At 42.1% G+C, this 24728-nt stretch overlaps 1 protein-coding gene across 1 annotated transcript in view; it reads left to right on the forward strand.

Annotated features, from left to right (window-relative positions):
• DHX36 (DEAH-box helicase 36) overlaps positions 1 to 24728 on the forward strand; it is a 154060-nt gene that overhangs the window by 91671 nt on the left and 37661 nt on the right. Inside the window, exons 12-18 of the mRNA XM_077488121.1 lie at positions 861 to 948; positions 2087 to 2142; positions 6923 to 6987; positions 15034 to 15177; positions 15315 to 15432; positions 15515 to 15613; positions 23950 to 24123. Coding sequence (XP_077344247.1) covers positions 861 to 948; positions 2087 to 2142; positions 6923 to 6987; positions 15034 to 15177; positions 15315 to 15432; positions 15515 to 15613; positions 23950 to 24123 — 744 coding nt within the window. The remainder of the gene's footprint in view (positions 1 to 860; positions 949 to 2086; positions 2143 to 6922; positions 6988 to 15033; positions 15178 to 15314; positions 15433 to 15514; positions 15614 to 23949; positions 24124 to 24728) is intronic.

The following is a 24728-nucleotide window of genomic DNA, read 5'->3' on the forward strand; positions in this document are numbered from 1 at the left end:
AGTAAGGAGGGAGAGAGAGCAGCTCCTTTGCTCTCGGGCACAGTACTGGACTGAGATTGGGCCCTGGTAAGTGTTGAGGTGGGGTTGGGGAGGACCAGCACCTAAAAGCTTTTTTACCTTTTTAATGCAGAGAATTTATTAAGATAAAAAAGGTAGTGGTGCACAGAAATTTCAGCCGCCGTAAATTATCAGCTGAAAACCGTTTTTGGAATGCGACTTAAAGATATAAAATGCAGATAATGGAGCTGAAAAGGGGGTGGGGTCCACCTGGGTGTCTTCCGGGCATGCCCCAGTCCTCCCCTCCCTCCTCCCCTTCCTTCCTCCCTGCTCTCCTCGCAGAGCCGCGATCTCTGTGTCACTGAGCTGAATTGTCTGGGCGGTCTCAGTAACAATGTCCTGCCTCCTGTGATAGACGGCACACTGATCCAATGGCGGGACAGTGCATCAATGCAAAGTAATCACAAGAGGCGGGAAATTCAAATCCAGCTCCGTGACATAGCAGGAGATTGCTGCTCTGATCTGGTCACTGGCGAGGCTACATCTGGTGGGCACTGGCAGGCACTGGCGAGGCTGCATTGATCTCTTGTATCATGTCTGCAGTCTCTGACCATCTCCTGTCTCCATGTCTGCTAGAGGTGCACCGAATGGAAATTCTGCTAATGGTATTAGCAGTGTGTTTAAGTAAGAGATTGCAGACATGTTACAAGAGATTTCGGCACCAAAATTTGGTGCACCCCAAAAAAACAAAAAAAATAAACTTTACAACCTTTACTAAACCTCAGGCCTAAATTGTGTTTTTTTTTTTTTGGACTCATTCTCTTTGGTTTCGTAATTTCCATCTTTCTTTCTTCTTGTTTCAGGATGGGGCAATATTGGTGTTCCTTCCAGGCTGGGACAATATCAGCACACTTCATGATTTGCTGATGTCACAACAAATGTTTAAATCGGGTAAACTATTTAAAGCCACCGAATAATAGAAAAATTTAACTTGCCCTTGCAAACTATTCTGCATAAAAATGTTTATAGCGTGTTGGTGGTGGTGTTCAGTTTCACAGTTTTGAGAGGGCATGACAAGAACAAGTATGAGAATCTGAAGTTCTGACTTCACTGTGTACCTTTTTGTTGCTGGTCAGCAACTCCTAGGGGTTGGTTTACTAAAACTGGAGAGTGCAAAGTTTGGTGCAGTTGTGCATAGAAACCAGTCGGCTTCCAGGTTTTTTTGTCAAAGCTTAATTGAGAAAGCTGAAGTTAGAAGATGATTGGATACCATGCACATCAGAACCAGATTTTGCGCACTCCAGTTTTAGTAAATCAACCCTATAGTATTGGTGATAGAGAAGACCAGACAACTAACATTTTTGGAAGGTCAGCAATGAAACTCATTACAGGTTTCCTCTAGTTGTAAACCTTTCACTGTATATGAACACAACATGACTTATGTATTTTAGGGTGTGTGTAATGTAAAAATATATGTACAAACAAGGCCACGGATAAATCTAAGGAAAAAAAATAAGCTTTCTTACCGACCAACTCACAGACAACCAAATCAACCTGTCTAACAGTGTGCGTTAAAACAGGGGTTTAGTCTGCACACATTTATTTGCAAATGCATGCGTAAGCTACAGAGCCTTGCCAAGGCACCCTGGTATCTAGTCCCGATCGCTAACTAATGAATGACCCCACAGTGGAGGCACATGCATTCTAATGGATAGGTGGAGGGCAGATGATCTGAAGGGGGGAGCCCCACCCCTTCTTAAAGGTACAGGAGCACACTGAACACATACTGTGGATTCGGTTGTCTGTGAGCTAGTTGGTAAGTAACCTTGTTTTTTTTTCCCTTGGATTTATCCTTGGCCTTGTTTGTATCTTATGTTGCTCTCCAATGCTGTTTACTGTAATAGGTGGGACCAATGGTCCCCTTTTTTTGTAAAAATATATGTAGTTGGAACCGGAAAGCAAAATCTGGGGCAGACCATAATGTGCAGGTTTATCCAGATAGCCTATACATATGTAGATTTCTTCCAAGTTTGCCTAAAGATTTTTTTGTAGATAACTCTGATCTCTAAAATATCTTCTTTCTTTGCAGACCGGTTTATTATTATCCCTCTGCATTCATTAATGCCAACTGTAAACCAAACACAGGTATGCGGTGTGCTTCTCCAGTGACTTCAGTTTGATCATGAGAGAAAATTGTTTGGAGATGTGGGACTTTATGGGTGCATTGCAACGCAAAAATTACTCAAGAATGTATGTAAAAATATATACAAAATGTATTATAAAATGAATAATCTTATAAAACCGATGCATACAATACAGTCATAGCCATAGGTGTGAGCAAGCATTCTATTATTTACAATGATTTAGGGTCCTTTCACACGGGGCGGATCAGTTCTGATCCGCCCCGTGGATGTCCGTTTGCTCAGCGGGGATCACTCCGCCGATCCCCGCTGAGCAGGGAGATGACAGCTCCGTCTCTGCACACTGCGCAGGGACGGATCTGTCACAGCGCCGCTCTCCCCTATGGGAGATCGGATGACGACGGACCGCAGCTTTTTCCTCCGTTACACTTTTTCGGATCGGAGCGGGTCGGATGTCTGCGGACATGTCACCGCTGACATCCGACGCTCCATAGAGCTCTATGGAGCACCCGTTCAGGTCCGCCTGAAAAACTGACAGGCGGGCCTGAACGGGACGTTAGTGTGAAAGAGGCCTTACTGTAATCACATTTGTGTTTTCATCACATTCATGTTTTTCTACATATTTCGCCATATGGCTTCCTCAAGAAAGAACATGAAGATTAATTTATTAAATATGAAGTCCTATAGTCAAACAACTTTAAATGTGCACAAGAAACTGAAAAAAAATTAGTACACCAAGAGTAAACAAATCATATATTCTTTAGGCCTCATGCACACGGACGTTTTTACAGCCTCTTTTTTGAGCTTTTTTTGCAGCTTAAAAACGGCTGTCTATGTTAGTCTATGGCTTCATGCCCACCTAGGCGTTTTTGAGCTGCAAATGGCATAGGCGTTTTTAAGCTGTAAAAAAAACCCAGGACCAGTGCGTTCCGTGGCGTGGAGCTAGAGCTGTAAAAACGCGAATCGCGGGAAAACGCGCAACATATTTTCTTTGTTTTCTGAGTGCTATAGCCAAGAGATGTGTTTCCTAAAAAACGCTACTTAACGCTGACGCTAAAAAACGCGCATAAACGCGCAAAACCGCCAATGCAAAACGCGGTAAAAATCACGTTTTTAACAACGATTTTTCCAGGCGTCGGAGCTAGCTTTGCAGCCAGTTTTTTTAAAACGTCCGTGTGCGTGAGCACTCATACACATATGGCTGCAGTTGCACACATGGTGAGTAACACCTAATAAAAATGATGTTCCTACCTCATTGACTGATTATGGGGACCTGGGTGATTTTTAAAATGTGAATAGGGAGAAGGATCGTTTTTATTAGGTGTGACTCACCATGTGTACAACTGCAGCCATATGTGTATAAAGAATACATGATTTGTTTACTCTTGGTGTGCTAATTTTTTGTTTCTTGTGCACATTTAAAGTTGTTTTACTATAGGTCTTCACATTTAATAAATGAACCTTCACATTCTTTCCTGAGAATGCCATACGGCAAAACATGAACGTGAGGAAAACACAAATGTGATTACAGCAAATCATTGTCAATAATAGAATGCTTGCACACACCTATGACTATTGTATACATCGGTTTTATGATATTATTCGTTTTATAATTTTGTATATTTACTTACATTCTTGGGCAATTTTTGCATTGCAATGCACCCATAAAGCTCCATATCGCCAAAAAAAAATTCTCTCGATTTTCTCTCTATTTCTAAAGGGATGTTGGTGCCATACTGTTTGTAGATTTTGATGCTGGCCTCTGTCCATACATTTGACTTCAGTTTGATCATGTTGATATTCCAGCTTTGTTGTAGCACTTTGGATTCTCTGCCTTATCTCCCCTTTTCCCCAGGATATCAGGATTCACCTATAGTTTTAATATTTCTAATTAAAATCATGTCTGTTGGTTTTGCCCCGTAAGGCAATGTTAAAAGTTTAGAAATTAATCTCATTTGCATAGTCAGGTTGAAAAAAGACACAAGTCCATCTAGTTCAAAAAAAAAAAAATACAATCCCATATACACAAGCCTATACCCAGGGTTGATCCAGAGGAAGGCAAAAAAAAACCCCAGCAAAGCATGATCCAGTTGGCTATAGCAGGGGAAAAAAATTCCTTCCTGATCCCCCGAGAGGCAATCAGATTTTCACAATTCTTTCTTACGAAAATCAGTATAGTAAATAACACTGCCAATCCCCGACCTTATTATGTCCTTTTAAATGTGCCATCAGCTGGGACCCCTCCGTGAGTTGGGTCGTGGTTGCTTTTGATCCAATTCTGCTGTGTGTTTTGCTATATTGCACACGTGATTTTGATGCGATTTGTGTTTTTCATTCTTCACGCTTTTTTTTTCTTTTCTTTGGCCATTTTGTTGTTGGGCAGATAAAAAAAAAAGAAATTGCGGCAAAAATGCACTACATGCCTTTTTACAGCTTATGTATTGATGTCTATTGAATCAAACGAGCAAAAATAGTACCGTTTTGCATTTAAAAAGAAACCCTGACCCTTTCCAAATAAGCAGCTGCTGAAACAAAGCTTTGCAAAAAACACATACAGTAGATGCCACCGATATTGTGTCAATCTCGCCGCTGTTAACCTGCGAGCCCCCTTTGCCGGAGCCAGCGCCGATTTCTGTCGCGCCTCCCGCTCGCTGCCCCCAATGGATTCCTATGGATGCGCACCATCTCGTGCGGGCGGCGAGTGCAAGAAGCACAGCCTTGCATCGTTGATTTCCAGCACAATCCCATCGCGCTGGAAACACAATATCGGCGGCAGGTACTCTAGGTGTGAACCAGGCCTAAGACGTTTAATAGCAGCAGCATGTTTTTTTTTATTTTTTTTAAATCACCTGTCATAATGTCATAAATCATATATATATCTCTCTCTCTCTCTCTCTATCCAGAAGTAGAATATATGGTTATTTTAACCTCCCTGGCGGTATTCTCGAGTCTGGCTCGGGGTGGAGATTTTATACCAAAACAGACATAATAAATTAGAATCGCTCGCAGAATTGAGCGATAGCAATTTGTGGGGAGATCCGTCATCAAATACTGAAAAGTAATGACAGTGACAATTGTGCAACTGAACAAATTTCTGTGTTTTTGATTTGATTACATTATTGAATATTTTTTATTATTTTTATATTATTTGGTATAATTCTTTATATTTATTTATATTATAATTTATGATTTCATTTTTCAAACTCTATCATACCCGGGATGTCTACTAGACTCTGGTTTGGACAGATTTAAGAGAGTTATTCCTAAGAATTACAGGACTACAATATAAAACGCCACATTTCCATGCAAAATAATTGTACCGCTTTCAGCATGTAAAATCTGAAATAATCATACCACCAGGAAGGTTAACTAGGAGTGTCAGACATAAATCTATATGAAGGGTGGAAGAGAGAGAGGGACTTTTTTTTTTTTTCATTGATATGATCATTTTAAATATAATGCACAATACTGGTAAAAGTTTACTTTTTAAATTGTAAAGCCTTATTATCAACAGTCGATCAGGCTCCACCTGCTCTGGGTTCAGATGCTGATCTTCCTTGCAGAGTCTTTAACCACTTCAGCCCGGAAGGTTTTACCCTTTTTCTGACCAGAGCACTTTTTGCAATTTGGCACTGCGTTACTTTAACTGACAATTGTGCGTTTGTGCAACATTGTACCCAAACAAAATTTACACCCCCCCCCCCCCCCCACAAATGGAGCTTTCTTTTGGTAGTATTTGATCACCTCTGCGGTTTTTATTTTTTGCGCTATAAACAAAAAAAAAATGATTTTGAAGAAAAAAAGCTATATTTATTACTTTTTACTATAATAAATATCCCCCGAAAATATATTAAAAAAGCAAATAATCGATTATGAAAATAGGATAAAAAGCCTTCTGTGTGCAGCAGACTCCCCAGCCACCCCCTTATACTTACCAGAGTCCCATCTCTGTCCAGCAATGTCCACGAGCGTCTCGGCCATCCAAGACTCTCCCTCCTGATTGGCTGAGACACAGCAGCAGCGCCATTGGTTGACCGACTGCCAGCAGTAGGTGCCAATCAGGAGAGGAGGGTTGCAGAAGGCCGCAGCTCCGTTGGTGCCCCCATAGCAAGCTGCTTGCTGTGGGGGCAGGAGGAAGGGTCCAGGAGCACAGAAGAGGCACATCAGAAGAGGAGGATTTGGGCTGCTCTGTGCAAATCCACTGCAAGTATAACATATTTGTTATTTTTATTCAGAAAAAAGGTCTTTACAATCACTTTAAAGATCGTCCCAAATGCATAGAGCTGTATGTCTATAGACTGTTGTTATCTGACAGTAGAAGCAGATAAATCTCTTAGGATCTTTGAAAAGCCCAGTAAAGTTTTCAGAGGACCGCAACAGAAGGGGGAGAAGATAAGAAATTTTATTTTCACTTTCAATAGATTTTTATTGAAAAATCTTAAAGTACAAAACATGGTATACGAGAACTTTTTTAAATTGCCAAGAAGATAGTAGACCGCTAGAATGTAGCTGCCGAGAAAACATCCAACGGTATAACTAGTATATTAATAAAAACTAGTAGCCGTAAGTTAGATTAGGTATCGATGAGCCGGGTAATTTTTCCGCAGGCTATGAAAAAATAAGCAGATCAACACAAGAAATTGTATTTTCAAACATGTTGCGTTTAGTGAAATAAAGAGCCAAGATATTTTTAAAGTATGATTTATTCTTTGGTAGTTTATATATCCGATGAGATTTAATCTATTGTAAAATAAAGCATCATTTGAACTTTTTGTCTCCCTCAGGTTTTCAAAACTCCACCTCCTGGGGTACGAAAGATTGTTATTGCCACCAACATTGCAGAGACAAGGTAAGCCTTGTGTGTACAGGAAATGAGCAGGGAATTATTACAGAAAGTGTTGTAGCAAACTAGTTTGCACAAAATATATTACCTTATGTAATGAATTTATGAGCCTGTTCTTAAAGGGGTTTCCAAGGTAAATACTAATCCTTGCGGTGAGATTTTCTCAGCGACACAAACTTTCCTTTACTATATGCAAAATATAATATCTAGCATTAGCAGTGAAGTAAAAGCAGGAGCGGAGTGCAGTAACATAGCGCCTAGCCAGACTCGAGGTCACTGAATTCAGATGGTTAATTGATGAAGCCCATTGCCTGCTTGTTTTATCTGAGAGGTTTTAGTTATTATTGTGAACAAATTTTGTGGAACGAGAATCCTCCTCATAATAGTTGAATATTACATGAAGTGTTTGTAAGCTAAGCACTTATTCTCCTATGACAGATACCTTTTATTAATCATTGGTTAGTTGTAAATCATATTTTTTAGTATATAGGTCATATGCTTCTCTTTTTCTTTTGTATAGTGTTGTCAAAATGTTTTGGCACTACTTAGTTTCCACACACAGGTTGTGTACAGAGCTTGGCTTTTTTCCCATGAGTTTGTAACTGGCAGCTGCATATTTATGTGAACATGTTTCCTTTTAAGTTTGTGTACAGGTTCAGCAAGAGCCGGCCGAGATATGGGCAGGCTGAATGTACCAAGTTGATCAACTTGGGAACAGCCAGCATGCCGGGTTTTATCTGTGATTAACCCTAGCACCTGCTAGCAACAATGGCTGTCCTCTCCAGGCAGGGATGGCCTCCTTCCCCTGCCTCAAGAAGACAATGGCCTGGCTGGAGGAATTGGCACATCAACACTGATTGTGTTCTTCGGGTAATCAAGTAAATGTTTGGCCGGCAAAGTGGCCTCGTTGTCAAAATAGTTAATGGATTACCGTTTTAAAGGGGTTTTAACCCCTCGCGTTTTTTCACCTTACTGCATTTGTGCTGTCTCGGGTCCTCTTTGGATAGATTGATCGCAGCAGGAGCCATTGTCTCCCGCTGCTGTCAATCAAATCCAGTGACACGGGGGGCAGGGCAATGGACACCGCAGCAGAACTCGGGAGTGTTCCCACACGAGTGTCCCCGTGCAGTGCAGCTCTCCGTGGGGGCACTCGAGAAGAGGAGGAGCCAGGAGCGCCGTGGGCTTCGTTGCCATCACAATGAGTTGGGCACTTCTGACCACACTGCAAAACCCTAGCACAGAGCAGGTAAGTATAAATATGTTTTTTTTTTAAATAAAGAGCCTTTACAATCACATTAAGCCAGGATTCTTGGATAAATGAAAACTTCTATAGGTTGTTTTCTCTGTCTTTTGTTGAATTTGGATGTATTGCCGCTCGATTGTCAATTTCAATTGCAATTTCCATATTGCTTGTGGGCATGTGAAGCCCACAAGCACTATCTTCTGGGATCAGGTGCAGCTGAGCAACCAGCATGTACCACCCCTTCTCGCACATGCGTAGGAGGTACGGCTCGCAGCGCCGTACACGTCTGACATTTCCATCACAACGGGTGGCGTCGTCAGAAGTGCCCAACCCATTGTGATGGCAACGAAGCCCTCGGCACTGCCCACTGACTCCCGGGCTATGACGACACACATCTCCTAGGAGCACTTGCGAGCATGGGCACCAAGGGAAATTAAGTTAGGTGCCAATGAGAGGAAGAGGCAGATTACACGGCACCCCTTAGCAACAGCCAAGAAAGAGTGAGTAAAAAATAAATAAAAAATTCCAAATGTTGCTTAGGTTTATTGCTGCTGAATACTGAAAATATTGTAGCATGTGGGAGAAGACAGACAATTTTGCGGTTTATAGGTAATCGTTCTCTTTTTAACCACTTAAGGACCACCTCACGCCGATATACGTTGGCAGAATGGCACGGCTGGGCACAAGCATGTACAAGTACGTTGCCCTTTAAGTGCTCAGCCATGAGTCGCGCACGCTACCGGCAGCACACTCGCGACCCAGTCCTGAGCTCCGTGGCCCTGGGACCCGCAGACCCGATCGCCACCGGTGTCCCGTGATCGGGTCACAGAGCTGAAAACGGGGATAATTAAGTGTAAACAAACCTCTCCTTGTGCTTCCTAGTGAGCCTGTCACTGATCGTCTGTTCCCTGTCATGGGGAAAGACGATTAGTGATGTTACACGCCAAGCCACGCCCCCTACAGTAAAAAAAAAAACACACACTCTTAACCCCAACACTGCACCCTAATGGTTAACCCTTTCATTGCCAGTGACATTTTTATAGTAATCATGCATTTTTAATCGCACTGATCGCTGTATTAATGCCACTGGTCCCAAAAAATGTGTCAAAATTGTCCGACGTGTCCGCCATAATGTCACAGCCACAATAAAAATTGCTGATTGCAGCCATTACTAGTAAAAAAAAAAATTTATAAAAATGCCATAAAACTATCCCCTATCAATAAACCAATCAATAAATGCTTATTGCGATTTTTATTTTTTTATTTACCAAAAATATGTAGAAGAATACTTATCAGCCTAAACTGAGGAAAACGTTTTTTTTATATATTTTTGGGGGATCTTTATTATAGCAAAAAGTAAAAAATATTGCATTTCTTTCCAAATTTTTGCTCTGATTTTGTTTATAGCGCAAACAAAATAAATAAACGCAGAGGTGATCAAATACCACCAAAGAAAGCTCTATTTGTAGGGGGAAAAAAGGGATACCAATTTTGTTTGGGAGCCACGTCACACGACCGCACAATTGTCAGTTAAAGCGACGCAGTGCCAAATCGCAAAAAGGGGATTGGTCCTTTAGCTTCAAAATGGTCCAGGGCTTAAGTGGTTAAAAGGGAGAATTTTTCTTCTCCTATTTTAACTCCATACGTTGGCCCTTTTTATGAAAAAGATTGTGACAGGTCCTGGTGATGTGTGTGTTTATATGACAGGCAGATGTCTTGCCACCTGCTGTGTTTAACCACTTCAGCCCCGGACCAATTAACAGCCTAAGGACCAGAGGTCTTTTTACAATTTCGCACTGCACTGCTTTAACTGATAATTGCGCGGTCATGCAATGTTGTATCCAAACGAAATGTGCGTCCTTTTCTTCCCACAAATAGAGCTTTCTTTTGATGGTATTTGATTGCCTCTGTGATTTTTACTTTTTGCGATATAAATGGAAAAAGACCGAAAATTTCGAGAAAAAAATATATTTTCTACTTTTTGTTATAAGAAAAACCGAATAAACTCAATTTTAGTCATACATTTAGGGCAAAATTTATTCAGCCACATGTCTTTAGTAAAAAAAAAATGTCAATAAGCGTATATTTATTGGTTTGCGCAAAAGTTATAGCGTCTACAAACTAGAGTACATTTTATGGAATTTACACAGCTTTTAATTTATGACTGCCTATCTCATTTATTGAGGTGCTAAAATGGCAGGGCAGTACAACCCCCCCATGACCCCATTTTGGAAAGTAGACACCCCAAGGAAATTGCTGAGGGGCATGTTGAGCCCATTGAATATTTTTTTTTTTTTTTTTTTGTCCCAAGTGATTGAATAATGACAAAAAAAAAAAGTTTACGAAAAGTTGTCACTAAATGATATATTGCTCACACATGCCATAGTTATATGTGGAATTGCACCCCAAAATATATTCTGCTGCTTCTACGGGGATACCACATATGTGGGACTTTTTGGGAGTCTAGCCGTGTACGGCACCCCGAAAACCAATCACTGCCTTCAGGATTTCTAAGGGTGCAAATTTTTGATTTCACTCCTCACTACCTATCACAGTTTTGAAGGCCATAAAATGCCAAAATAGCACAAAACCCCCCCAAATGACCCCATTTTGGAAAGTGGACACCCCAAGCTATTTACTGAGAGGCATGTTGAGTCCATGGAATATTTTGCCACAAGTTGCAGGAATATTACATTTTTTTTTTTGCACAAAGTTGTCCCTAAATGATATATTGCTCACACATGCTATCGGCATAAGTGAAATTACACCCCAAAATAAATTCTGCTGCTTCTCCCGAGTAGGGGGATACCACATGTGTGGGACTTTTTGGGAGCCTAGCCACGTACGGGACCCCGAAAACCAAGCACTGCCTTCCGGATTGAAATATAAAACGCTACAAAAAAAAACTTTTAGCGATCGCAGGGATCAGGCCTGACTCTGCGAACGCTGCAGTTATGTGTTTAGTGTTTTGTAAGTGACAGTGATCAATAGATACTGCACTTGGGTGGGCTGGGCGGAGGGGCAAAACGCAGGTGCCAGCAGGTATCTGGGCTGATCCCGCTAACAATGCGTTTTTTTGGAACCCTAAACTGCTGGGGACGCTAGTATAGATCTGATCAGATCAGATATTGATCTGTTCAGATTATACCACTACGGGAGGTGTATGCTTTGCGCGTGGGTGTTAGCGGTACTGGCACTAACCTAGGGCTGCCTGGGGCGACGCAGACCCTGACCCTAAAACCTAATTGATATCACCCGCCGGGTGATCAGGGGGTTAAACCTTTATTGGGTAATAAATGGTGGGTGCCCTAATGCTATAAAAAGCAAACTAACCAGAGTCACCCGTAACACTTATATGGTGATCACTGGTGAAAGGGTTAACTAGGGGCAATCGGGGTTAAAATCTTTATTAGGTAGTGAATGGGGGTCCCTGGCGCTATATAAAAACCTGACGGGGAACCTAAATAACTAACTAGCTACTTAGCGGCACCAGTGACACTAATGCAGCGATCTGAAAAATTATCGCTTCGTGACACTGGCAAAAGGGGGTGAAAGGGTTAACTCTAGGGGCAATCAGGGGGTTAAACCTTTATTGGGGGGGGGGGGGGTAGGGGGCTACCCTGGACCTAACACTAACTGCCCTGACAGTTTTTACTTTTACAACTGACACTGAATGCAGTGATCAGTAAATAAATGATCACTGCAATCAGTGACACTGACTGGGAGGGGGTGCGGGGGGGATCGGGGGGGGGGGTTGTGTGCCTTTGTGTGCATACATGTTAGTGTAGTGTTGGTGCACACTTACTTTCACTCTTCTCCTCGTAGTCCGGTCAAAAAGACCGCCCCGAGGAGAATGACATCACTTCCTCCCTGCCTGTGTTTACTATACACAGTGGGAGGAAGCTTCTCATTCGGCAGGAGCGATCGAGAGGGGGTGGCCAAAAACCAACGGCCATCCCCTCATCCCGGATCGCTCCTGAAGCGAAACAGACCGCCGCATCCAGCGGGAGGGGGTCCGATCGGACCCCCCACCCACTGGAAGGCAAGCACGTACATGTACGTGCTTGTGCCTGTACATGCCATTGTGATGACGTACATTGGCATGCGGCGGTCCTTAAGTGGTTAATGAGACACTGGTGTCTGTAACCACCTACTCCCGAATAATGCACGTTGTGTTTGAACTTAAAGGGCAACTGTACTTTTTATAACAGCTGCTGGCTCTGAAATTGTATTTATGCACTTTTTTTTATTTTTTATGTTTCTGGTTTTTGATGACTGCGCCCACACCCTTTCCTCATCTTTAGCTGGGAGACCGCCTTTGTGAGCGGTGAAGAGTGTAAAGCCAGATAGCGATTGTCTTCCAGCTGACGACTAGATGTGGATAAGGGGGACATGGCGAGCAATACATTAGGAAATCATCCGACCAGTACAGGCTTTGGCAAACAGCTTTTACAACATAATAGATTAAATAACAGCAGTTCGTATTCAAATGTCTATCAAAGTAGCATCATGCTTTTTAAATAATTGGAGATAGTGTTTCAAAAATTCAAAAACTGGCAATGATCACTATGCTGTTTACACTTGTATAATTAAATGGAAATTGATAACCAGGGGAAACTATGTAGAGGACAAAATGAGTGATGTTAAAGTTGGAATTAAAAATTCATTGAAAACATCCTACCTGCCCAATATTTTTTTTAATCCAGGCAAAATGTTGTAGTCGATAGTTTAAAGCATATTCATGCCTAAGAACGGGGGGGGGGGGGGCTCAAGGCTCAGTTGGGAAGTTTCCAAGTTTGTGGGCCAGGGCAGGGAACCCTGGGCAGTAGCATCAGATGCTCTGGTGGCCCTGAGGCACATATACTGCCCCTCCAACTCTCTTCCCTGCTTGTTACCTAGTCTCCTATAACCAGACTGGCCATACAGGGCTTCATTCGTGGAGCTTGTTTATTTGGTCGCAGGCGCTCTGTGGTACCTTCCATTCTGTCCAGACGTTTCTTTCTCAAGGTCCAATTTATCACCGTGCTTTAAAGCTACTGGCTTTATGATGGCTGTTTTTGTACAGGCCCGGAACCTATCACAGGTAACAAAAACTTTGTTCCAAAAAAAAAAAAAAAACCTTTGTTTTTTTACTGGAATATTTCTAAGCATTAGAGCCTTTTTATTTATGAACATCAGGGAGAATGGGACTGTGATGTTCATATTTTTTGAAAGTTGTATTAAGCCCAAAAAAGTTTACTGTATTACAATATTACAGCTTATTCTTAGATGTGGTGGCTCAATTTGTTGTGTATGTGTTTTTTTTTTTTTTTTTTAAGGCTTTCTTACCTGTATTTTTATCTAGTGAAGCTGTCCTGCAAATGTAACAGAGGGAATATTTTCCACTTACAGGGGTGCTTACAATGATCAGATTTTATTTATGTAAATCCTTTATCCCAATAGAGAAAAAAAATGTTTGCAGTAACTGCTTATAAAGTATTAGCTGGAGTTTGGCTTCACTGTGTTTGTGTATTAAAATCTGCTAGTACATCTAACGCTCTCTACCCCCAAACTGACAATGCTGCTGTCCAAAGGTTGCCCCTTTGCTCCTCCATCCAGATTGGGGCACTCATACAGGAGGTGTTACTTGCAGGATCCCCAGGTGTAAACAGAGAAAAGCCTGAAAAAATGAATGCAGACACCACATCTAATTATTGCTAAGCTGCAATATATTATGTTTTTGAGTTAACTACAAATGTAAAAATAGACCAATGTCTTATTCACTCTTTCAATTTTTTTTATGTTTGATATTATCAAGGGAAATTGCTGTATCATATTGCTCACCATTCTGTGTACTATTCCCTATTCATTTATCCTTAAATCGTCCATATGCATTTTCTGTACATTTTCTCCTTCAGTAGCTTCCTTGTCGTAACCTTTTTTTCCTAAATCTTTCCCCCACAATTTGAACTTTTGTTAAATGTTTTATCTTCCATACAATGCCGTCCCTGCCGCATCAACCCTTGTCAACTGCCCTTTGGGAATATTCATTATGATGAATAGTTCCTAGTGCTCCACCATAACAAGGTGATTCCACGGCCTCAGCAATCCTTTTTGCCTAGGGATGCCCTCTGTCCTAAGCCTCAGATGCTGGTAGATCAAGTTCTTCACCCCTTAGGTGTAATTTGTGTTATCAGGTGTTGCCAGAAATTGATTGCTGCAATTCGGCAGGCAGATTCCCCTTTACGCTTATTCTACCAGGAGTTTTGGTATAACCGGGGTAATTCATAAATTTTGCAGAGTTTTTATGAAGCAGTCTGCTGCTGAGTTCTATCCTTTTATGATTTAGTCATTTGGCGCTTGTTGCCATGTTTCTCCCTTCTTATTCAGTGATTAAAAAAACGCACCTCATTGATCTGAATGGAAAATACAGCACTACAGTTGAGGTGTTGGTGTGTTTTGAGTCTCGTGTCCATTTTTCACATGTCAAAACATACCAGAAACGCAACAAAACCGCATATGTGTGTTACCACATTTTTGCAATGGCGCAGTGTGAAAGAAGCCTAATGAGGAAGAGTTATGCCTAGGAGGGTGGTTTCCTGTCTTTTTTGCCAGTGTTTAATCGCCTAAAGTTGGCAACATAACTATATCGTAATGTAGATGAAGGTGTCTTCTGATGTACTCCAAGAAAAGGATTTTACAGATAAACAAAAAATCAAATTTTTGCACTTTGCTTAGAGTAATATGTTTAACTGACTAAAAAGGAGCAGATAAGACAAATTAATTGTGATGGAGGAATGAAATCCTAATCCTTTTGTGTTTCTTTTTAGCATCACAATAGATGATGTTGTGCATGTGATAGATTGTGGCAAAATAAAAGAAACAAATTTCGACACTCAAAATAACATCAGCACTTTGACAGCGGAATGGGTTAGCCATGCTAATGCAAAGCAGAGAAAAGGACGAGCCGGCAGGTAAGCAAATGTGGGATGGTGATGTGAAAGTGAATGCAGTTGGCAATGTAGAAATAATGTACAGTGCTTAAATGTGACTTAAATAAAAATGAACAAACTGCATTTACTCTAATAAAATGTGTTTAATTATTTGACAGAGTAAAGCCAGGTTTCTGCTATCATCTATACAACAGCCTGAGGGATAGTTTGCTAGATGATTACCAGCTGCCAGAAATTGCAAGAACACCTCTAGAGGAACTTTGCCTGCAGATAAAGGTGTGAATGTGTTATACATTTTCCTTTGTCACCAGTTGTGTCAGTTAGTGCAACTAATCAGTCTCTATTGCTTCCTATTCAGATTTTAAAGCTTGGAGGCATTGGCTTCTTCCTTAGGAAACTGTTGGATCCACCATCACAACAGGCAGTGTGCCTGTCTATAAACCATCTTATGGAACTGGTAGGTGCAATATATGGATGGCAATGCAAATAAGTTTGACAGTCTGTTGTTAGGATATGTCTCTTCTCCAAGAATAATGTATTGGGGATTAAATGGGTTTAATAGTACATCGCAGGACACAGAGGACTTAAATATTCATGACTATTTGGGTTAAGCTGCCACCTTCACACTGGCCAAAAAAGGCCGTTGAGAGACGAGCAGTTTTGTTTCTATAAATCCTGGCCTGTTTTTTTACACCCCTGGTAGAGCAGAGGTAGTAGTCTGTTATCTAAAGCAGCCCCTATGGCCAGCAAGCCATGTGGGACTGTACCTGGACCCTGCATGCAAGAGTGGAGACAACCTGTAATGCTGCCAAATTTCACTAGATACTATGGGTAACAATTTACTTGGTACAGCATACTAGATGAACTTGATGGCAGGGTGATGATACTCCTGGGGTGAGTTGAGTTCTCAAAGGCATGCTCACTGTGGTGAGTGAAGAGTTGCGCCTTGTGGCCCTGCTGATGGACTGGTGAATTCCTGTGGACTTTGAAGCTTGTTTTTCCCCTGGTGTCCTTGTGCATTTGGGCTGTTTCTAGAGTTAACCGCTTGACCAAAGCAGCAGTGTTTACGAAGGGTGGGTGTGATAATGTCATATGGGCACCATTTTTCTGGTTCCCTGGGGGAGAAGTATGTGCAACTCCCGCAGCTCCATACAGCCAGCAATTCTACAGGTTATGTCACCTGCACAGCGCTAGCAAGCATTAGGGGCATCAGATTGGGTGTTGACTGCTAGTTCAGTGTTTGACTGTACAGTAGTAGATGGAGCTGTGCTCTCACACCAACATAACTAGTGATTGTACCTGTGAAAAATATATGCTGGTAATACTTAGACAAATACGATGTCTGAAACAATACAAAAGTTAAATGTGATTTAAAATGAGTCCCAAGGAAATTACTGAAAAAGTTTGGCAAGATATGTCCTTAAAGATTAGCATAGAAAGACATCGCACCACCTGTGCAAGCAAAGGATGTAATATTCAAAGTAGAAAGTCCTCGTGATTATAGTATCATACTACAGCACAAAATTGTATCCACCACCACATAGATTGCATGCTTACACAAGCTGAATCGCTTGTGGCTAATACCTAGCCAGGGCCTTTATCCCCAGAAACAGCAGGCAGGTGGCAACTCAGTCCAGATAAACATTCCAGCCCACAGGCAGAGCAGATTGTCATATCCCTGACCCAAAATCCTCCCTCTGAAGCCAAGCTCATAACAACCCAAAATAAGAAATGCTCGCCATAGTGTAAAACCAAACTAACTATTTAATGAAGCAAACAGTAATGCACTTACATCAATATCATGTATAAAAGCATGGATACAAAAAGTTGTCCGGCTGCGATGAAAATGTCTGTCCTTCCGGGATGTTGAACAGCGCAGTGACATCAGCACATCGCTTCTCCCGACGCGTTTCATCACCATTTGCCGTCATCCTGGGGCACAGCGCTAGCAAGTATTAGGGCCATCTGATCAGGTTTTGACTGCCAGTACAGTGTTTTGACTGCTTACACACCTCTCCTCTCGATCCCTATGGGGTATGAAGGCCTATAAACTGCAAGCCATGGCCTTCGTGTAGATAGTGGGGCGGGGGTACAATGGGGTGTACTCTCAGATCCCTCTATCAGATAAGGGGAACCCCTACAAAGCTTGCCCTGTGATGGCATAATGGTCATTTGTGCATTTGGAAACACATGAAATACTGGCATCCGAGGCAGAGGTTGGTTATACAGCAAGAACTCCAAATTCAGTGAATGATAAGAAAATAAACGAACATAGTGAAGCTCGTTTAAAACCTCCCCTCTTTGTTTAAAAGTGCCTTGACATAGCTTGTATTCATGCGAAACCGAAATGGATCCAGCAGACTGTCGGCTCGTGAAACGTGAAAAGTTGCAAGTAACGGCACAGCATGCATGATGTACACCGGTTAGGAGATATTCACCCTGCATGCAGCCGCTGACATCAGCGGTGCATGCACTCTGAAGGTCCGGCGTATCATGCCAGAACCAAAGGCATGATCATCGCTGCTCCAGCCACTCACAGCGCCAGAGCCTGCGAACCTGGAAGTAATGCCAGGGGAACATGGTGACCGGGCGCCGCTGTGGGGGCTTAGTTCTAAGGTAAGTATTTCAAAATTAACTAGTATTCGTTGCATACTAGCTCATTGTGCGTTTGTCCTACAGCTATTATTTTTTATTTTTTTTACACAGGGTTTACAACTGCTTTAACCACTTGACCACTGGGCACTTAAACACCCTTAATAACCAGACCAATTTTGAGCTTTCGGTGCTCTCACATTTTGAATGACAATTACTCAGTCATGCAACACTGGACCTATATGAAATTTTTGTCCTTTTTTTCACACAAATGGAGCTTTCTTTTGGTGGTATTTAATCACCGCTGTTTTTTTTTATTTTTTGTGCTATAAAAGAAAAAAATACAGAAAATTCTGTAAAAAAAATAATTTTTCTTCGTTTCTGTTATAAAATTTAGCAGATTAGTAATTTTTTCTTCATAAATTTTGGCCAAAATTTATACTACTACATATCTTTGGTAAAAATAAGTACAAATTGGTAGATATTATTTGGTCTTTGTGAAAGTTATAGAGTCCACAAGCTATGGTGCCAATATCTGAAAATTGATCACACCTGAAGTAATGACGGCCTATTTCAATTCTTGAGACCCCAACATGCCAGAAAAGTACAAATACCCCCCAAATGACCCCTTTTTGGAAAGAAGACATTCCAAGGTATTTAGTAAGAGGCATGATGAGTTTTTTGAAGTTGTCATTTTTTCCCACAATTCTTTGAAAATCAAGATTTTTTTTACTTTTTTTTCCCCCACAAATTTGGCATATTATCAGTTTATTTCTCACACAGCATATGCATACCACAAATTACACCCCAAAACACATTCTGCTATTACTCCCGAGTACGGCGATACCACATGTGTGAGACTTTTACATAGTGTGGCCACATACAGAGGCCCAACATGCAGGGAGCGCCATCAGGCGTTCTGGAGCACCCAGGACAATTCTGACATTTCTCTCCTACATGTAAAAATCATCATTTATTTGCTAGAAAATTACATAGAATCCCAAAACATTATATATGTTTTTTTAGCAAACACCCTGGAGAATACAATGGTGGTCGTTGCAACTTTTTATCTCGCACAGTATTTGCACAGCAATTTTTCGAATGCTTTTTTTTGAAAAAAAAACAGCTTTGTGCTTAAAAAAAAAAAAAAAAAACACAGTAAAGTTAGGCCAATTTTTACATAATGTGAAAGATGAAGTTACACTGAGTAAATTGATACCTAACATGTCACTCTTCAAAATTGCACAGGCTCGTGGAATGGCGCCAAACGTCGCTACTTAAAAATCCCCATAGGCGATAATTTAATTTTTTTTTACTGGTTATATGTTTTGAATTACAGAGGAGGTCTAGGGCTAGAATTATTGCTCTCGCTCTAACGTTCGCAGCGATACCTCACATGTGTGGTTTGAACACCGTTTTCATATGTGGGCGGGACTTACATATGCGTTCGCTTCTGCATGCGAGCACATGGGAACAGGGGCGCTTAAAAAAAAAAATTTTTTTTTTTTTATTCATTTTACTTTATTTTCGTTTAAAAAAAATTTCCCCAAAAATAATTTTTTTGATCACTTTTATTCCTATTACAAGGAATGTAAACATCCCTTGTAATAGGAATATGGCATGACAGGTCCTCTTTACAGTGAGATATGGGGTCAATAAGACCACGAATCTCACCTCTAGGCTGGAAAGCCTGAAATAAAAAATAAAAAAAAGATTCTGGCTTTGATCGTATAGGCGAGTCGGTAGAAGCACCGGAGGGCGGCGGGAGGGGGGGGGGTTTTGACTATGGCTGGGTATTGCAGGGTATCGCCGACTATGGCTGGGTATCTCAGAGTATGGTGTTGCAGAGTATTGCGTTGCAGAGCATTGCAGGATATTGGAGGGTGTTGCAGAGCATTGCAGAGTGTTGCACGGTATTGGCGGGTGTTGCAGAGCGTTGCAGGGTATTGGCGGGCGTTGCAGAGTAATGGCAGGGAATTGAGGGGTTAATTTTCGGTGAGCAGCGATGTGGGCACTGCAGATGCAGCCCACATCGCTGCTGACACCGATCTCTTCCCCCTCCGCTGTTCCGATCGGTAAAGAGAGGGGGAGGGAGGAACCGGCGTCATAACATGACGCCGGTTTGTTTACAAGTGATCACTCCGTCATTTGACGGAGCGATCACGTGGTAAACGGCCGCTATGAGCGGCCGTTTACCGTGATCCGTGATGCGCCGGGTCCTGTGGACCTGGCGGTCACGGATGCTCTCGAGTGCGCGCCCCAGGGGGCGCGCCAGAGCGGAATTCTGGGAGGACGTCATATGACGGCCTCCCAGAGCTAAGAAACCGCCCTGTAGCCGTCATTCGGCTATAGGGCGGTTGTTAAGTGGTTAAGGACAGAAGTTGGAACTGCCCTAGACAATAGTCAGTGGGACCTGTCCTGTGCTTTCTCCAGTCTGAGCTGGATCAGCACTTGACCTTATGCACTGTAAAGGGTCAGGTTTCAGTCTTGGCTATTCTATCTCTTCAACCTTTTTGTTGTTCATAAGGGACAAGGTGTTATGGAGTTCTCTGACCCCCTTTCTCACCAAAGTGCTCTCTCCTCCACCTGAATTTGGCTCCCACAAGAGTAAGGCCGCGTACACACGCGGGGACTGTTCGCTGAAACTGTCCGCTGAAACCAAGTTTCAGCGGACAGTCCGCTCGTGTGTGGGCTTTCAGCGGACAGTTTCAGCGAACAGTCCGCTGAACAAGGTTTTTCGGAAATTCCAAAAAACTGTCCGCTGAAACCTTGTTTCAGCGGACAGTCCCCGCGTGTGTAGGCTTGTTCGTCAAACAAAGTTGCGCGTATGCTCAGAAAGGATTTTCACGCCGAAAGTTATAATGCAGTGTATAGGACGTCGTATTTTTCGTCCCGTCGTACGTGCCGTTCACGTCATCGCGCACAGTTTCAGCAAACTGTTCGTCCGTCGTGTGTGGCCATGTCCGTCCATGCTAATTTTGAGCGGACTGTTTGCCGAAACTGTTTGACGGACAAAGTTGGGCGAACAGTCCCCGCGTGTGTACGCGGCCTTAGGCTGTGTCTTCCACTATTTCTAGGTGGATTGGGCAGGTTATCCCTAAGGTTTATGCCTTGAAAGTTTGGAATCATCCATTTTCTGCTAAGGCCCACTCAACTCATTGTCAGTACCTTTTGGACTTTACAGCACCAGGAGTCTGTTTCCCAGATTTTCATGGCCACCACGTGGTCCTCTGTTCACAGATTCAAGGTTGACAATGGGGACGTTAAAGCATAAGTTCACCTTTGGTGTGTGTTCCAACTCCTGCACCTTCTACCCCCCCCCCCCCATCCCAGTGGTTGTGACAGCTGGTTGGGGGGTCTACCTCCTGCACACACTATCACTTTGTAAAAGTAGCAGGGGGCTGTGCTGGGCTCCACTCGAACAGCTGCGTCATTAATTTACTTCCCTGTGAATGAATAAACTACAAGTACTGTCATCCACCACGGGACACAGCTGCAGCCTGACATCAGCAGATCGCAGGTGTGATGCTTTCCAGACTCCTGTATTAGAAAAATGAAAGCACGTTGTTTTTAACCTAAAAAAAAATTGTGCCTTTTATTTTGTATGCAAAGATGAACTTTCGTTTTTAAGCCTCTGTTTACTACAGCTTTGGCCATAAGGTACTTCAAGCTGTTGTTTGAGTTTGACAATCTAATTCCCTTATTTTGGACCTGTTGGCATTGTTTGCTATGTTGCCAACCCCTCAGTTGTCTTCAGGGTCACTGATGAGGGGCAAGCACCGGTCTTCCTAGCCTGGGCAGCAGGAGAATTGGATTTATTTGCACAGGTTCCCTGATCCATGCCGTGTGAATGAGCGGTTTGTTTTGTGCAGCTGGAGCCACCTGTGACTCTGAGGATGCAGCAACTGTATAAACACAGCTGCAGATCCTAGTTTGGCAAGTGTGGGTGAGTGGCCCCGAATGTACATCTACAGCCATGGTCAAAAGTTTTGAGAATGACACAAATATTAATTTTCACGAAGTCTGCTGCCTTTTTTTTTTCATGACAATTTTCATATACTTCAGAATGTTATGAAGAGTGATTAGATTAATTGCAAAGTCCCTCTTTGTCATGAAAATTAACTTAATTCCATAAAAAAACATTTCCACTGCATTTGTGAAGAAGGCTTCAGGGCACCCAAGAAAGTCCAGCAAGCGCCAGGACCGTCTCCTATAGAATGGCAGGTGTGAGGTGCATCCACAGTGAGAAGACTTTTGGAGGATGGCCTGGTGTCAACAAGGGCAGCAAAGAGGAAAAAAATCAGGGACAAACTGATATTCTGCAAAAGGTACAGGGATTGGACTGCTGAGGACTGGAGTAAAGTCATTTTCTCATGAACAAAGAATGGAAAAAATCCTCTGAGACAAACTTCTCCGAACCATCTAATGCCCCGTACACACGTTCCGATTATCGTAAGACCGATCGTTCACATTTTGTTGTATACAACTAAGATTGAATACAACAGTGCAAAATGTGTGTAAGACTTTTGTCGTACGATTCGGGAAAAATCTTCCGTCGTGCGTAGCTACGTATTTTAAATGATGTCAAAAACGTGTGACCTGTGTGTCCTGGTTTATTTTCATGTTTCCGATCATGCGTGGTGTTTGTCTAATGACTTTTATCGGACGCATACTGTACTGACTACACGACTGTCGTACGATGGGCTGTCATCCGACCAAAGTTTTCCTGTTTGTTCCTTCGGATTTAGTTGGACGGACTGTCGTGATCGGCTGTCGAAAGCTGCGTACTAACGATCAGATTATCGAACGATCTGTCCGAAAGCGACTTTTGTGGTCCGATAATCGGAACGTGTGTACGGGGCATAAGAACAGTTTGGTGACTAACCATGCTTTTTCCAGCATGATGGAGCACCTTCCCATAGGGCAAAAGGAATAACTAAGTGGCTTGGGGAACAAAACATCAAAATGTTGGGTCCATGGCCAGGAAACTCCCAGACCTTAATTCCATTGAGAACTTGTGGTCAATCCTGAAGATGTGGGTTAACAAAAAAAAAAAAAAACACAAATTCTGACAAACTCCAATCATAGATTATGTAAGAATGGGCTGCTATCAGTCAGGATGTGGCCCAGAAGTTTATTGACAGTATGCCAGGGCGAATTGCAGAGGCCTTGAAAAAGAAGGGTTGACGCTGCAAATATTCACAATTTGCATAAACTTAATGTAATTGTCAAAGCTTTTGACACTTATGAAATGCTTGTAATTATACTTCAGTATACCATAGTTCCATTTGACAAAAAGATCTAAAAACACTGAAGAAGCAGACTCTGAAAATATTTTTCATTCTTAAAACTTAAGACTGAAGCTGAACATCCACATGCCTGTCAATTTAGGACCTACAGCTTTGTAGAGCCACTGTGTCCCCATAGCGTAACCTAGCCTGCCCACATAACTCCAGCTATATATCACCCATGTGAACAGAACTTTATTTGACTCAATACAGTGTTATCTTTTAGATTTAGCAGGAATTTTTGGTAGTCATTTTGTGTATGTGTCCATTAGTAATTTCATCCATCCCTGTAGATCCATCATCTAGCAACCTGCCAGCTTGTTTAAAATGTGAAATAATGAAACCGAGCTCGGGTCGAATTTGTCATCAAACCCAAAGCTCAGCCCCATTTATGAGCATGAGCGAGTTTAAACATGAAATGCTTTGGCTAAAGAAATTTAGTAACCCAAATGTAACAATGGTGCTATCAATGTAGGTGTTGAAATAACTTAAAGTGGTTGTATAGTTGGATATTCCCCTTGCCGCTGATTGTGGCGGCGCATGTGCATAGGGGATTCTTGGCCGAAAGCCCGGCAGACGCTGGACCTTGCCTGAAAGAAGTCTTCCGCGTACATGCGCTGGAGTGACGGCATCGCAGCTCCAGCCACTCACATCACTGGAGCGGTGATACGCGGAAGACACGCCGAGGCAACATGTCAGCTATCTCGACATGGACCAGGTGAGATACCGACACCTCGTTATAAGGCACGTATTTCATAATGAGCTAGTATGCGGTGCATACTAGCTCGTTATGCCTTTTGCCTTACAGGGGTATAAAAAACAAAAAAAAGTGTCAGTGGATATACAACTGCTTTAATGCCATTCATAGGTCTGGCAATTGTTATAAATGCCAATGTGTTCCATTCTTTTCCAGAATGCTCTCGATAAACGTGAAGAATTGACACCCCTGGGCTTTCACTTGGCACGGTTACCCGTAGAACCACACATCGGAAAGATGATTCTCTTTGGGGCATTGTTTGGTTGTTTGGATCCTGTCTTAACAATTGCAGCAAGCCTCAGCTTTAAAGACCCATTTCTTATTCCATTGGTAAGTTGTCAGGATTCCTTCATAAACAATCTTGCAAGTGTTTAAAACTTAATTCGTTATTCCTTAGACTTCATACTTTCTTTACTAACACTTCTCATAATGACATTTAAATTCTTGGACTTCTATGATTTGAGTGGGTTTATGAGCAGGCAGATATTTACCTGCCTTGTACAAAATTTATGAAAGCCAAATGGCAAAGCTTAATGGGGCTCCCATGCACGTGTTTGAATGTGGCTACCCTGCAGCAAGACACTACTCGGTTAAACTACAATGTCTTCATGGAAAAAATACATTTTGTTAGTTGTGAAGGTTACCAGCTATCTTCATATGCTTTTATGCCTCAGATTTTTTTTTTTAAATGGATATTTCATTAAGAATACAGATGATAGGATTATCCTTCCGCCAATAGAAGCAGGGCCACTTGAAACATATTGCAACCTTCTTTATTGCACGATTTTTCCAGCAATTATCCATTCATTTCAGATTTGTATTTCCAGTTATTATTTGCACAGAAGGTTTGCCTAGTCCATTAAGCCTTTTTATTTTTTTTAAACTGTCGCCCAAAGATTCTTCTTAGAGGCTAGAGTCTGAAAGCATGGGGAGCG

This window comes from Lithobates pipiens, unplaced genomic scaffold (genome assembly GCF_037356315.1).
Source record: "Lithobates pipiens isolate NorthernLeopardFrog02 unplaced genomic scaffold, aLitPip1_a1.2 Scaffold_18, whole genome shotgun sequence".
Taxonomy (NCBI): Eukaryota; Metazoa; Chordata; class Amphibia; order Anura; family Ranidae; genus Lithobates; species Lithobates pipiens.